This window comes from Mus caroli, unplaced genomic scaffold, assembly GCF_978045245.1.
Source record: "Mus caroli unplaced genomic scaffold, Mus_caroli_1 scaffold_2, whole genome shotgun sequence".
NCBI lineage: Eukaryota > Metazoa > Chordata > Mammalia > Rodentia > Muridae > Mus > Mus caroli.
In genome coordinates, this window is record NW_028227257.1 from 152223641 (window position 1) to 152239954 (window position 16314).

Sequence of the window (16314 nt, forward strand, 5' to 3'; positions counted from 1 at the left end):
AGATGGGACAGGAAGAATTAAGGAACTGACAAAGCTCGCTGTAAGTTATCCCATCTGAAAAACAGAAAATAAACGGACCAGAGCCCTGGGGTCCTAGAAGACAACACGCACGCTACTAGAGCACCAGAAGGAGAGGAGAAAGAATGTGCTGTGTGAGGTCAGCTTGATGTGAGTATGGCACCTTGGTTGTAACTGCCACGCTGCCACCAAGTCATCCCAATGTGCTTGCCGCACCCCAGAGAACAGGGTCACTAGATAGTCATCACATGTGCTGCATGCTCCTGGCCCTGGCCTTGCTTCTCAGCTCACACTGGAAAGGCCAGGCACACGGTGACCCAGCTCTGTGTTCCTTAGCATGAAACCCTTGCCCCCTGCCTTGTGGGGCAGGAGCTACCTGCACAAATGTCATCCAACACACGCTTCTGTCCCAAGTTTCCTCTGATTTCTTTTAATGTGACTCTGCTTACTTGTGGCCAGCTCCCAAACACTGGACCGGATTTTCTGAAACTGTGCAGGAATGGTTTAAAGGATAAAAGCTGGGGCTGGAGCCATGGCTCCATGGGTAAAAGCCCTGGCTGCTCTTCCAAAGGACCAGAAGTTAATTTCCAGCATCCAACTCAACAACTGTCTGTGACTCCAATTCCAGGGGACCCGATGCCCTCTTCTGGCATCCATAAGCATTCCACACACACAGTGCACACACATACATACAAAATGAAGGGGAAACACTCTTGACACATAAACTAAAAATAAATAAATCTTAAAAACAAATAAAAGCTAAAGACCTTGGTCACTTCAGTGTTGCTAGCTGGTACCCACACACGTTGGCTTCAGATTGGGTTAGTTGTCCCTATAGGCACCCCAACATACTTGTCAACTCCCACAGTTACCCTGAAACCCATGACCACAGACTGACCTTTGTGGAGCTTCTAGTTCAGAGCTTTACCTTCTCTGTAGCCTCTGATAGCCACCCTTGAAGATGGACACACCCCTCCCCTCTTAGCCTGGAAGCACCCCAGCTGGGCAGCATTGTGCCACGCAGGGCCAGACAGCCTTACCTTTCTGAGGCAGTCGTCTTCATTCAGACGCTCCTGGACAAGACCGACAAGAATCGAATTGGGAATCTTCTGAAAGAAAGGCACGTGGTGTGAGAGCCCCGGCCCCAGCCTGGAGCTCAGACGGGCAGACGTGGGCCCTTAAGCATTCTCCCTGTCAATGGTGTGCCCACATCAGCCCTTCCACATCCTCTGTCTTTTTTACCACCCAATGCCATGCCTACCTCTAAGCAGCAGGCTTCCCCATTCCTCCAAGTCCCTCTGCCTCCTAAGTACACTTCACACTGCGGATGCCCAGGAGTGCAGGATACTCAAGTTTCCATTCCACAAGCTGTTCAAGGGTGTGTCTGTCATCCCCAGTAGTGGTGGCGTTTCTCAAGGAAAAGAACTGGGTCTTTGGCCTTTGGACCCCACACAAGATAGGAGTAGGAGCTATTGGCTAAGGCTCAGAAGTGTATGTGTACCTCTCTCTAACTGCACACTCAGTGACTTCACCATGCTGACCAAAAGCTTGCTTTCATGGTAATGTTTACACCACAATAATGGGCAAGTTCTCACCCCAGAGAGCTGGGTGGGAATGTCCACCCTGCCCAGGCATCAAAATACTGTCAAGGTCATGTTTCTGGAAGCCTGGCTCTTATGAATCGGCGACACGTCTGAGTCCCAGAGTCCTAACCACCACAGTGGGCACCTCCATGTCAGGTGCCACCTACTCTGCTTTTTGAGATGGAGTCTCTCACTGGCCTAGAACATTCTGGGTAGGTTAGGCTGGCGGGCTAGCAAGCCCTGGGACCCTTTGTGTCTCTGTCTTCTCCGGTGCTGGGATTACAAGTAAGAGTGCCACATGCCTGACTTTTCTACATGGGTGCTGAGGCCTGAACTCAGGTCTTCATGCTTGCACAGCAAGCTCTTTACCTACTTATTCAGCTGCCCAGGGCTCCTCCCACAGCCTCTGCATTTTTGGTTTGTTTGGTTTGGTTTGGTTTTGGTTTAAGATAGAGTTTTTCTGTGTATACCTGGTTGCCCTGGAACTTGCTCTGTAGACCAGGCTGGCAAACTCTGAGGTCTTCTCTCTTGAGTGCTGGGACTAAAGGTATGTGCCACTGTTTGCCTCTGCTCTTTTGAGACAAGGTTTTATGTTGCCCAAGCTCCCTTCCAACTCCTATGTAGCCAAGGATGACCTTGAACAACTGATCCTTCTGCCTCTATTTTCCATGTGCTGAGATTACAGGCAAGTGTCACCCTTCTCGGCTTACTGAGGGCCTGATGCACGCTAGGCAAGTCGACTGCGCCACATTCAGCCCTGCCACTGGTTTTCCAGGAACCCAGCCAGGAAGTTCTGAACTTGAGAATCTGCTTCTCTAACATGTCTCCAAGTGATGTCATTTCTCCTAGAGTGGGGCCTCACAAGAACCTCTGGCCTAAGGTGACCTCAGAGTCAAAGGGTCCGCCAGGTGGGGAGCCACTGGCTATCAGCCCTTTTGCTGATGCCCACTTCCTCCCAGGTATCCAACGGAGCTCCCTATATTGGCAATGTAGCAGGAGTGGGTAGGTAGCACTGGGTAGGTAGTACCTTCTCTTCTCAGTCTCTTCCAGGCTCTTCCCAGCCAGAGCAGTTCCCAGTGTCCCCCTCCTTCCCTCCTGCCATCCACCGAAGCAGTATTCACATAGGTATAGGAATGCAGGAGGCACCTGCTCAAACGCAGGGAATGCAAGCAGTCAAAGTAGGAGGCTGAAAGGCAGCAGGCCAGGGTGGGGTACATGCCTCCTCGGGAAGCCTTCCCAGCGTGGGGCTTGGTAGTGGCTTTGAGCAGCGCCCATCCCAAGTGCCCCCTGCCGCTGTTCCCTGCCACTGTGCTGTCTGGATGGCAGCTTTGATGTGTCATATCACAAGGGCTTCTGGGCTGCTTCTTGAGGCCCTGCCAAACTGTCTATGCAGGAGTCAGGTTGCCTCTTTCCAGAACCCGAGGGTGCATCCCCACCCTCCAGCCCCCAGGCCTGGCCTTAGGGGGGAGAGGCATAGACAAGAAGAGAGCCCAGGGTGGCCCCTCCCAGCACAGGTGTGAGTGCCTAGCCTCACCTTGGGCAGTCTGCTTCCTTGGCCTCTTAGGGACAGCTCTGACTACATCTACTTCAGCCAGCTCCCCGTTTCCTTTTCTCTCTGGCAGCATCCAGTGTTGCTTGTAGCTGCTTCTGGGGCCCAGTGGTGGGGCGGCTGGCTTGACACTCCAGTATGCCTTCTGGAGGGGCATGCTTATTGGCTGCCTGGGGGTACCAGGTGTATGGGATGGGCCTGGTTCTGCCTCCAGGACTACTTATCTTCAAGAATTGGACCTTATTTCACACAGAATTGGTACAAACTCAAAATGGTCACCAGCAAGCTCCATTCTCAGTGACCCTAATGTCCCTGGGTCACCTAGGTGGGCACTTTAGTGCACAGTATAGACTCCAGTAGTACTGCAGAAAGGGAGGAACTGAGAGCCCCTGGTCTGCTTTCCACACAGACAGCAGCTCTGTCAGAATGGTTACGAACCTTTCTCAGGTCCAGAGAGGCAGCTGAGTTGGTAAAGGCACGTGCTGCCAACCCTGATGCCCAGAGCTCAGTTCTTGGGTGGAAAGAGAGTGTACACTTCCAATAACTGTTCTCTGACCGCCACACGTGCCTTGATGCCTGAGCACATGCAAGTGCACACATGTGTGAGTATAATTTAAAAGTAAAAGGGTCTTTGCTGTTGTTTTGTTTTGTTTTGTTTTTTGAAAGAACATATTTTCCAGACTCTTTTGCAAAGCTCAGCAGCGGCAAGTTAGCAGGAGGTTAAGGAATGGTAGGAAGCACTTCTAGATTTTGGAGGAAGAGGCAATGGTTGGGGACAGGGGACAAGACGAAGGAGGGAATGGAATGAGAGGGGCAGATTTCAGCCATTGATACCCAGGGACAGACGGGAAGTGCTGGGCCCTGGGTTCTAGGGGGAGGCTACCAAGCTAGCTCAGAAGCCAGCAGCGGGCAGGCTGTATCCCCCAGATGTGAGATCTGTAGAGACAAAGCGGAGCCTGACGGCCTGTGCCTACTGTTCTAGCACTCGGAGGTCAGAACATCCTAGATGAAGGTCATGCTCAGCTCCACAGCCGTCAGGATACAGGGGCGTGGGGAAAATACTTGGTAAACCGTGTAGGGAACTGCATTTGGAAAAGCCCAGCGTGAGGAAGGCCTCCTTGAGCCCAGCCTTCTAAGCTCTGGACCAATGCAACATGTGATTGTGCCCCCTCCCCTGCCCAGCAGGGGACACAGCAACTGGGACACAATCAACTGCAGCGACAGAGGGGAGTTATATTGGGTTGTGCTGCGCTGGGCTCTCATCTCTATTCCCATGTTATGGCCTGCTCCTGCTCCTGCTCCTGCTCCTGAAGACTGGCTCTAAATGAAAGCGGCAAACCACAGATGGTTTCCCAGTGAAGCTGGGAGCCCTAGGGGAGGGAGTTCGCCTGGGTTGCATACTTCCTGTTGAGAATTCAATCCTAGAAGCTCTGGGGCCCGACCCAGGAGCAGCTGAAGCTAGGGCCTGGCCCACAGGGTTCTCATGACTCCTGCGTGTCTTTGTTATATTTTATAGTATAAAGTTCAGCATAAACCAAAAGCTGTGCCACGTGTCCTCAGTGTTTTGGGGGGGCAGTCTTGCCCCTTGGGGTGTTCTGGAACTTTGATCCCAGGCTCTTCCATGCCCGGCAGTACCACAGCCTTGCCCTCAGCTCACAGCCCTTGCAGCCTGTGCGTGTGGCTCAGCAAGTGGTGGGGTCAGGGCATTGACCATCGGGTCTGACCGCTGCTCCCATCTGCTGCGTTCACTTTAGTTTTCAGTTTTGGCAAAAAGGCATCCTTTGTCATGGATGGTGACTCAAGTTCATGGTTCGGTTGGAAGATCAGGCAGGCTTGTGTTTCTGTCTCATGAGTGAGCACACTGCTGGCTGAGGCTGGGGACTGATGGATCTGGCTCCTGTGGTTCGGAGGCTAAGCACTAGAAGGGCCAAGAGGCCTTGACTGTGGCCAGGGCACTAGACAAATGAATGGGCTCTGCCTATAGGCTCTGAGGTGGTGGGGCTGAGGGGACACTTCACTATCAACAAACCCCGAGGGTCCCACAGGAGGAGGAGGGAACCTGAACCTCAGAGAATGCCAAAAGACACATCCTCACTCCTTGCTCCAAAGGGAATTTTGGGGGGAAAAAAGTCTTTGCAGTTCTCTTTGACTGAACAGTGTCCTGAAACACAAGACAAGGATGTAAAATAGGCAGAGACCTGGACCCCTAACTGAACGGCCCGGTCTAATAGGTGGGCTGCAGGTTCAGTGAGAGATCTGACTCAAACAAAACCAAAACCAAAAACCAAACACATGTTGGAGAATGATCAAGAAAATAATTCACTATCAACCTATCAACCTCTGGCCCTCCATACACATGCATGTGCACCATCATGTATACACGTGCGCGCGCGCACACACACACACACACACACACACACACGCAGAGATAAGAGAAATCTTATAAAAATAAATGTAAAAAAGAAAATGGAAGCTAGCCAAGCACGCAGGAAGTGGAGATGTAAAGCCACTGCTGCCTTGTCCCCTGTCCTTGCCCCTTGGTCCAGGGCCAGCCTTACCTTGTAAACCTGGTAGTAATTCTTGGCTTCCAGAGACAGCCGGGAAAACTCCCTTTCTAGCAAGCTCTCCTTGGTGATGAGGTTGCTGTTTAGATGTTTGCAGAGCCACATGGCCTGAAAGAGGGGATGAGGCAGGAATGAGAGTGGTCACAACACACTCCTCAGGTCTACAACTCTGGTGGCTGGGGACATAGCTCAGTCCATAAAGTGTTCTCCTCACAAGGAGAGAGACTTGAATGGAACCCCCAAAACCCATGTCACAACTCCTGGTTTGGTGGCACTTGCAATGCCAATGCTGTGAAGGTGGAGGCAGGATCCCTGGCCGGGCAGTCTAACCTAGTAATGAGTTCCGGGGTCAGCGAGAGACCCTGTCTCAAAGGAGGGAGATGGTATTACAATGCTCAAGGATTGTCTTCTGGTCTACTTGCGTGTGCTCACGCGCACACACATACACACACACACACTCAAAGCTGGGGATGGTCGTACATGGCTGTACTGTAGCATTCAGAAAGCTGAGGCAGGAGAAATGTGGAGGTCAGCCTGATCAAATAAAGGGACCCTCTCTAAAAACAAACAAAACAAACCACAGTAAAATTTAATCTGCCAAATCCTTCCACATTCTACTAGAAAAAAGATGGCTGAGGAGCTGGAGAAGGGACCTTAGCTTAGCAGTGGAAGACTTGCCTGGCATGTACAAGAACTTGGATAAAGAAGAGGAGGCTGGTCCCAGAAAATGGAGTCATTTGTGGGTAACTGGAGAGGCCCCAGGAGGTGGACATAAAAGGTGCTCCCCAGCCTCTCTTTCATCTGCACTGTCTGCCTGTCTTGCCCACCATTTTGGCTCTGGGTGGCCGTCCACCCATGGGCCAAGTGGCTGTCTTTCTGAGCTCTGTGGACCACAAGGGAGAGATGGAGGCTGGCCTCTGTGTTCCACACCTGCTCTGTCCAGCAACTCCCTCCCAGTGATCAGAGAGGAGCCCTTTACCTAAAGGAGATGCTCAGTCCAGGGTGCCCCATTCCTGCTGAGAACTCAGCTCAGTGAGAGCCCAGCAGGTATCTAAGTGCAGTCCTTCCTGGCCAGGGCGGTCTAGGGGGAGGAGACTAAACAGAAAAGCTACAAACGGAGACACAGGACAAACTAACACACAGACAGATGCCGACAGCTGTGCTGACCTCATAGTGCAGCATGTGCTGGGCATTCATGCAAGAACCACCAACTCCTGTTCCCTCTGAGGTGAAGTGCTAGCTCAGCAAGGGACAGCCCAACCCCTCAGTGACATGAGTTTAGAAGGTAAAAGAGTCCCAGCTCTGATTATCATAATCTAATCCATCCGTGGCATTTAAAAACTACAACTAGGGGCTGGCTTGGTGGGCTGGGGTGCCTGATGCTAATCCTGATGACGAGTTTCATCCCAGACACTCATATAATAGAGAGAACATCAAATCCTAGCAGTTAATTCTGACCTCAGTATGTAAACAATAGCCCATGTATGGTCCCCCAACCACCAACATGCATGTATACACATAAACACATGTGAAATAAACAGAATGTAATAAAAATTAGAAAAAGAAAACCTGGGCCTGCAGTTGGACACAGTGGTACAGGCCTGTAATCAGAGCTACTGAGAGGCTGGGGGAGGAATGCTCTGAGCTTGGGGACAGCCTGAGGTCAGTCAGCACTAAGACTCCATAACCCAAGCCTCTAAGGGATGCAGGCTGCTTGACAGAGAAATGCATTTTACCGCTACAGCTGAGGGAAGGCCCAGGAGTTCTCATCCGTGGTGGTTTGAATGAAAATACCCCCCACAGGCTCACAGGGAGCTGCACTATTAGGAGGTGTGACCCTGTTGAAGTAAGGGTGTCACTGGAGGGTAGGCTTTGAGGCTCAGGCTCCATGGCTCCACTCTCTCTCCCTGCTGCCTGCTGATCTCTCTCTCTCTCAGCTACCTCTCCAGCGTCATGGCTGCCTGCACACTGCTATGCACCATGGTGGTAATGGACTAAACTTCTGACCTGTAAGCCAGCCCTAGTTATATGTTTTCCTTAGAAGAGTTGCTGTGGGGGCTTGGGGGCGCACGCCTTTAATCCCAGCACTTGGGAGTCAGAGGCAGGTGGATTTCTGAGTTCGAGGCCAGCCTGGTCTACAGAGTGAGTTCCAGGACAGCCAGGGCTATACAGAGAAACCCTGTCTCGAAAAACAAACAAAAACAAAAAGAAAAACAAAACAAAAACAAAAACAGAAGAGTTGCTGTGGTCCTGGCGTCTCTCTTCACAGCAATGAATCCCTAACTAAGACACCTAACTAAAACCCTAACTATAAACATGTGCTGCCATCTGTAACGAGAAAGCGGGCAGGAGGAAAAGGGCAGGCACGCGGACAAGTCGCCGGTGCACAGCCTCCTGTTCACTGGAGCATGAACGACACGTTCTACAACGACATTTAATATAATGCACTTACGATGGTGGTTTTCCCTGAGGCGGGCGGACCTAATATCACAACCTTCGGCACTGTGGAAGAAAAAGATTTGAATGTCAGCTCTGGGCATGACAAAGTGGCCTCCCACGCCCGTGCTGCTCTGGGTCTATTTCTTTCTTCCCTCCCCAGATTTCATCTCTGCCAGTGACATGGCCATTCATAACACTGAGGCTGGGAGATGCTCGAGCCCCAAACGCATCCTCCGTGTTTAGAGAGGTAAGCGATCACCAAGGTAGGTTATTTTTCTATCTCCGCTGGGACACAGACACAGTAACTTGTTTGCCAAACTAATGAATATCAAAAACAATTGGGATTTTCAAATACCATAAAGCATTTTAAGCAGGGACTTTGTCTTGGGGACATTCTTTCAAATAAAGTTGTATTTTATGTAAATCGACCTTTGATGCTTTATATATATATATATTTATGCCTTCTTATTTAGCAAATTGTATCCTCCCACCCCATCATTTTACAGAAGAAAATAATGGAAAGAAACCTGTGGTGTCTAGGCCAGATTTATAAAACCCAAGGTGGGCAAGTCTTTGTTTGGAATGCAGGCATTTCTATGCAAATTTTTAAAAACCCTGGCAGCTTCTTTGTGGCTGTAAGTCCTGGCTCTGAGACAGTGTTGGTTTCTGCAGAAGCCCTAGCGGGTCATCTCAGAAACCATGGAGTAGTTGCTGCCAAGAGAACTGTACCACAGTGAAAAGGGCCAGGGCGTGAGCACAAGCAAGATCAAGTGGACCATAAGCCCAGATGTGACTGCCAAGGAAGTGTCTGATGTCACCGCCATCCTACTTGTCCAGAGTGACTCCCCTTAGCCTTAGGGCACATGAACACCGTCTATTCCAATGCTCTTGAGGCTCTCCTGTGCGCATGGGGCTGGAAGGACTCCGTGTGGTGGAGAGGCATGGATGACTGTGTACTCTGGGGACAGACACAGAGGTGGATCCAGAGAGAATCCTTTAGACCAGTAGTTTAGTGGCCAAGCACATGGACACCCTTCTAGACTGCTTACATTTAAATAGATCTCTGCCCAAATTCCCAGTATCTTCTCACTTCCAAGGAAAAGGTGGGAGAGAGTGTAAGATGACTCCTTCCCCTGCCCTCCCCTCCCACCACCATCCCTGACCCCACCTTTGAAAGTCTCACAGTGGCACAGGACCAGAGAACATGACAGAGGTTCCACATGTCTCTACATAGTGGGCAGGCTAGGCACAGTGAGTCAAATAACTTGGGCACCACAGTACTCTGCTGGCCCAACTACCCTGATACTTTTGGTTCCGTTGGACCCCTCAGGAGCATTGCTTCCAAAAGGCTGGGATAGGTCCTGCTTTTCCTAAAAGCCCTGGGGCTCAAAGAATCCCTCTAGAGTCCCAAATGATCCCCTACTTTTTGCTGAGAGGCCTAAGGCAGCCCTGGTTTTCTCAGATGATCCAAACATACTTTTCACTTGTCATGTCCCTGACAAGAATGTCCTTGTCTTCTGCACCCAGGAGATACCAGAGTCTCATTGCTTCTTCCTACTTGAGATGACATCCTGGTCACACTGTGAAGGGCTTGGTCAAGCTACTGCAGCAGCTTTCCTTCAGCTGCGTAAGCTCCATTGCAGGGCCTAAGAAACAGGCACGGTGCCAGGCGGTGGTGGCCCACGCCTTTAATCCCAGCACTCGGGAGGCAGAGATAGGCGGACTTCTGAGTTCAAGGCCAGCCTGGTCTACAAAGTGAGTTCCAGGACAGCCAGGGCTATACAGAGAAACCCTGTCTCAAACAAAACAAAATAAACAAAAAAAAAGAAAAAAAGAAAAGAAAGAAAGAAAGAAAGAAAGAAAGAAAGAAAGAAAGAAAGAAAGAAAGAAAGAAAGAAAGAAAGAAAGAAAGAAAGAGGCACGGCTGTCCTCAGCAAGTGGCCAGTCCCTGGGGACAGGAACAAAGTCTCATCCACATGTCAGTGGTCAAAACTGTCACAAACACAGCAGCACCTGCACTGGCCATCTGGACTGTCCCAAGCTCTGGATGTAACCACTGAGAGTCACCATTGCTGCCACCTACTAAGGGTTCCCTTTGCTTGTCAGCATTGTATGGATCTGCTAAGACTCCTCAGGTAGCCACGTCAAGACATGCTGTAGTGAAAGGGAAGAGGCTCAAAGAATCCCACACAGCTAGGAGCCATGCCAGGGTGACCTCCCAGGAAGGACACCTCAAGCAAGGCTTCAAAATGGTTTGGGGAAAGAACACAACTGTTCTAGGCACTGACACCACAGCCTTTGTCTTTGATGCTCTGTGGTCCCTGGGGCTGCCACCAGCCACTGCCATCCAGGAACCAGGCCTCACAGAGCCTCTGCCAAATAGGGGCAGCACCTGGCATAGATTGTCACAGGAACTGGGGACATTTCCCAGCATCTGAGATGTCAGGGCAGGGCTCAGGTCTGGAAGCAAGGGGCCCATTCCTACTCTTTAGTCACAGGCCAGGACAAGGCCTCCCAGGGCCTCCACCTTAGTGAGAGACACCACAGCAGGTAGGAAAGACACATCTGCAGCCCAAGTGTGGAAATGAGGTGGGTTTGTGGACACTTGGTCCAGTGAAAGGTGAAGGTAAGGTTGAAGCCAAAGTTCAGTCTAGGGTTTGGAGAGCAGCAGGGGAAGGAACCAAAGGCAGAAAGAGAGGTCTCCTTCTAGAACTCGGGAAAGTTGCTAAGACTGTAGAGAGAATGCCTGCTCAGACAAAGCCAGGAGGATGGAGGGCTGCTGCGTGAGCCTACTGGGCACCCGCTGCTCCGAGCACAGGCCTTAGCGCAGTCTTTGGAATGCCACCAGCCAAATCCATCAGGGCTCATGGTGCTGAGGAAGAAGGGAGACTCATTTCACATCGAGGGTGTAACCAGGGCATAACATCTGGCTGTGTGTTTATCTTAGTACAGGCCCTGGGCTGGGGCTCCCGGGGGAAGCTCTTCCTCTCTCTTCCGGGCTCCTGTAAGTGGCACCCAAATTGTACACGCCCGAGGAACCACTCTAAAGAGGAGCATCGTAGCGCTTCTCCCCTCCCAACTCCTCGTACCCACTTATGTGACTAATTTTGGTTTCTTAAAATCTAACACCTTGAAACTCCAGCCTAGCTCATGAGTAATTATTTATAAACAGTGTCATAAAAGGCGGCTTGACTGCCAAGAGTAATCAAATTCCTCCAACCACTTCAAAGAAAATCAAAGAACCTTTCCATCCATGAAGCCTTTTGAGGCTTAACTAGGAACATGATTTAAAATTCACAAGGAACCCCTCAGGTATCAGAACTCTAATACAAGGCTTTCCTGGACAAGCGTTTGATAAGAGGCGAACTGCTCCATTATATCCTCCACCGCCCGTGCTAATATTGCCCAGGGCCACCATAAACGCTCACTTTGTACTAAATGCTTTTCTCGAGGCAAAGGGGCTGCTAGCCCGAGTGTGGGGCTCCTTCCCTCCCGCCTGTGCACGCTCACAGGCCCAATGACTTCTGCCTCCATGTCAGTCACTGGCCAGTGTCACATGTGCCCAAGTCTGCTCCACTGCCTGGAAGCAGGAGAGTCATGTTCTGAGCTCTGGTGCCTAGGAGGCAAGCTACTCTTACTGCTGCCCAGCAGAGAGGGGGAAATGCATGTTGGATGTCTTGGGACCCCATTAAACTCCAGAGGGGTGTGGCTCAAGCTGATATCGCATGTCTTATCTGAGACACCCCAGAAGTTGCAACAGCAAGGTGGCTCCCTGCTCCTCCTCTGCCACCCCCTCTTATCCCTGTTTTTCTGGGGATGAAAGTCTGTGAGTGTCCCTAACCAGACACAGATGTCCCAAAAATGCTCACCAGGTCTGAGAGTAAGATGGAGAACTAGAATATAATTAAGCCGCTAAAGCCATGGTTATGGGACCTGAAGATCATCCAAGCTGGAAAGTGACACCTATCCCCATGAGGTGGAAGGCTGGCCTGTCCCCAAAACAGGCCTGGAGCAGAGGGTCTTTGCAAAGTCACAGCCAGCCCTGGAAATGTGTAGTAGGTGGCCACAAGCAGACTGTCACACAGGGAGGAGGTGGCTGCCCAGCAGGCATCAATTACCCTGAGGCCAGCCCAGAATGGAGATGCAGAGACTGGAGCAAGCTACTTCAGGGCATTTGATGCTGAAATTCGGAGCTGAAACAGCACAGCGGTTCTAAGACAGGAAGAGAAGGCAGAAGCAGCCTCACGGTCCAGCTTCTTACTTCAGGCCGAGGTTACAGAAGCTTAGGCCATTGCCTCAAAAGGTTTCCCCCCATAGTGGGGGTGTGAAGCAAGAGCACAGACACTAAAAGCACTGGCTGCTATTGGAGAGGACCTGGGCTCAGTTTCCAAGACCCACATGGTGGTTCACAACTATGTGCACTTCTGTGGGTACTGCATGTATATGGTAAACTCATACATGCAGGCAAAACACTCATACACAAATAATGAAAATAAATACCCCCCCAAGTACACTGAATAAAGTGGAAACTTTCTTTGGAAAGTTGGTTGGATGGTGTTTTGCTGGGGCAAACTCGTGAAGGAGTGTTTAGCTGAAATGGACACAGGTGAAAGGATGTTCTGCTAAAGCAAGCATGTGAAAGGGCATGTGATGAAGGAATCTTTATTAACAACACACGGGTATTGGTCCACCTTACATTGCATAGTTAAGCTACATTTGTCTGGACTCTGTGGACTTGGGCTGATTGGATAAATGTGCTGAGGCAAGACATATGGAGGACACCTGATGTTTGGAGGATATAAATAGGACTCCACAGAGTGACGGAGACAGAGCTCAGCTTGCTGGTACAGCTAGCTGTGCAACACTTGTGGGTCTCGTGTCTTCACTGATCTTTGCTTTCCTGAGAGAGGCACAGTTTAGAACGTCTCCTGGTGTCCCTCTGGGTCCCTCCTGCTGTCTCGGCTAAAGGCTGAGGTCTGGCTGTCTCTGCTAGGTCGTGTCACCACTGCTGCTAACCAGACTCTACTGAACTGGACTGCTGGTGCATCTGTGAGGTGTTTACGAGTGGACTGAGCTGCTACTGCCTGCTAAACTATAAACTAAACTGCTGATCTCCATCCAACACATCTGATTCTCCAAAGAACCCTTAAGTTTCCACTTCACCTGAGAGGCACTCTCACCCAGGCAGGACATTCATATCAACAGCAGATAGGGCCAGTGCAGAAGCTCCCTCCAGCACAGCACAGCAGCCAGTCAACCAGGGAAGAGACAGAAGGAATTGTCCCAGGAAGGACAGGTGAGGTTGGAAGAAGCAGATGGAACTCCAGGAAGTAGAATTCCCCAACCCTCCTGTCACGGCTCAGCTTCCATTCAGTCTGTAGTCCCAATCTCAGCCAAGGGCTGGGGTACCCAGACTCAAACCATTTGTGCCCTGGAAGAGCCTTGGGGCTCCCTTAGAACTCCCTGCTGAGGTCCACATGCTGGACTTGGGATAAAAGAGGATCCTCATTCTGACTACCACCAAGGTGTGTGGGAAAGGCTGGTGAGCTGGCTGCATCTGCAAGCACAGAGGCGGCTCTCTCTACCTTTATAAAAAATATATATATTAAAGATTTCTTCTAGTTTCATGTCTGTCGCTAAATCATAAACTACAATGAAAAAATGCAGCTTGTAGTTAGTAGTTAGTAGAGCTTACAGTTAGATTAGTTAATTAGTTAGATTAGTTAATTAGATAGTTAGTAGAGCTTACAATTCCAGGCTACAGCTCAGCACTGAAGGGAAGTCAAGGCAGGAACCTCACACAGCCAGTCACATTACATTCACAGTCAAGAGCAGAGAGAACCTGTTTGCCTGCTCTGGCTTGCTTGCGCTCAGTTGGATTTCTTTAGTTTCACACAACATGAGAATAGTGCTGCCCACAGTGGGCTGGGCCGAGTTGACAATTCTAGCTTAAGCATCACAAGATTTATTCTACCTGTGCAGGGTGGATGTCTGTGACCATGTTCATGCCAAGGCCAGAAGAGGGCATTGGATCCCCAGAGAGAAAGGTACAGACATTTGTGGGATACTCAGTTTGTTATGGGGGTGCCAGAATCCGAACCGGAGTCCCCATATTGTAAAGCAAGTGCTCTTAACTGCTGGGTTTTTTTTTTTTTGTTTTTTCGAGACAGGGTTTCTCTGTGTAGCCCTGGCTGTCCTGGAACTCACTCTGTAGACCAGGCTGGCCTCCAACTCAGAAATCTACCTGCCTCTGCCTCCCGAGTGCTGGGATTAAAAGTGTGCGCCACCACGCCCAACTCTCTCGACCTTTTTAAAACCTAACTTTTTTGTTTGTTTCGGTTTTTCAAAATGAGTTTGCTCTGTGTAGCCCTGGCTGTCCTGGGTAGACTAAGTAGACCAGGCTGGCTTCAAACTCAGGGATCCACATGCCTCTGTCTCTTGTGTGCTGGGATTAAAAGTGTGCGCCACCACCCCCAGCTTAAACCCAAACCTAATTTTTCTTAGACAATTTACCATCATTTCTGATCACAGGCAGCCCAGTCTTACCATGGGGCATCTCAAGCCCTGAAGTCAGCTTTACTGGTAAGATAAAGCTCCCTCGGAACTGCTAATGGAACAGTGAGAAATTAAACCAACCAACCAAGACACCAGGTCACTCTGGGGTTCACCGGGGCAGAATACTCCTCTCTTGGCTTCCTCTTCCCAGTTCTGCACTCGAGCCTGGGGTCTAGCCACCTGCCTTTGGTTGAGATTTGGAGAGCTCGGCAACTCATTAGCAGGTGCTGATAATGAGACCCTTGGAAAAGTCCAAGTATTCGCTGTCTAGGTAGACCAGAAACCAAACTTCACCTGACAAGTGGAGTGATCAGAGAGTTTAAACCCAACAGGCGACATCAGCGAGGGCAGGCGGAAGCATTAATAATTGATTACATGGGCCATTCTGGGGTTTGCATTTTAATAGCCTGGCAAGAGAATTTTTATTAGTTAGGCTCAAAAAGAAAAAGAAGGCATTCTCCAATTAACTACTGCAACTTGTCAAAGTACCTCTCCTCCCTGTTCTGTTCTGATCCCCATTCAGGCACAGGCAGGACAGAGGGCTCTGGGCCACGGTCAGGATGGCCTGGGGTCGCTGGAGGGGGCGGCAGCTACTCCACACTGGAGCGAGTGCTCACCATTATCATTGTTCCTGCGCAGGTGAGTGATCATGAAGCTGATGGGGTCCTCCGGCTGGTGGATCAGGAGCTGCTCCAGCATGTTCTGTGGGCACAAACAGATATCAAGAGGTTAACACCTTCAGGGACCCTGGTTGCCATGGGGACCACCTGTTGGAACATCTGCTGGTGTCACTGGCAGCAGAAGCCTGAGGAAGCAGTCAGGTCCCCACCTCATCTCCCTTTGTGTTTCCCCCACAGTCTTCCCAAGGTCCTGCACAGCTGTCCTGTTGCAGCGCCTCAGTGAATGCTGGTCTTCTGCCTAGAGCGCCTCTTGCTCCTTGACCTGGCTTCTTGGTCATCAGCTCTCAGTGCACCAGGTAAACCCCTGCTGCCCTCTGCTCCTGCACAGGCCTGCATGTGTACTGTGTTCCCTGCCTCTCCTATTCCTGCTCGACACTCCATGGGTTTTTCGGTCCTCCCTGTCTACACAATTGCAGTAGGTACCCAGTGCAGTTGCTAGCCACGAAACGAAGCCCTCACTAGTGGCTGAGTCTCTCCAAAGTGGGACAGAATACTTATCCACCAAGCAGTTAAATAGTCCTGGATATTCTGGCCATTTAACCAACTGAGCAAACACGTCAGAGGAAGCAGTTTTCAGAGTGGCACACCAGGGAACTGGAGAGCTGACAGCAGCTGGGCTGCAGGGGAGGTAGGAAGGGCCAATGAGGACAATGAGGTGCAGGGTAGTCAAGGGCACCAATGGGGAGTCCTGTTCAGACTCTAGATCTCATCCGAAAGTCCCTCCTCTTCTTGGGGCCTCAGCTCTCCTTCCCCAGCCCCCTACCATTCGTTCAGTGGCACAGCTGGGCTGGCTCTGTGCTTAGAGATAGATGTTGCTGTTCACTTCTTTTTTTTTTTTTTTTTGGTTTGGTTTTTCGAGACAGGGTTTTTCTGTGTAGCCCTGGCTGTCCTGGCACTCACTTTGTAGACTAGGCTGGCCTTGAACT

The 16314-nt window shown here is 50.6% G+C and overlaps 1 protein-coding gene across 4 annotated transcripts in view; it reads right to left on the reverse strand.

The window, feature by feature from the left end:
* Positions 1-16314, reverse strand: part of Ak8 (adenylate kinase 8) — a 115639-nt gene that overhangs the window by 97258 nt on the left and 2067 nt on the right. For 3 of the 4 annotated variants that reach the window (XM_021155506.3, XM_021155504.3, XM_085830918.1), the window contains exons 2-5: positions 15326-15410; positions 8167-8216; positions 5709-5822; positions 1059-1127 (exon numbers count right to left, since the gene is read on the reverse strand). In XM_021155506.3, the coding sequence (XP_021011165.1) occupies positions 1059-1127; positions 5709-5822; positions 8167-8216; positions 15326-15410 (318 nt within the window). The remainder of the gene's footprint in view (positions 1-1058; positions 1128-5708; positions 5823-8166; positions 8217-15325; positions 15411-16314) is intronic. The other variant, XM_085830912.1, reaches the window with a different exon arrangement.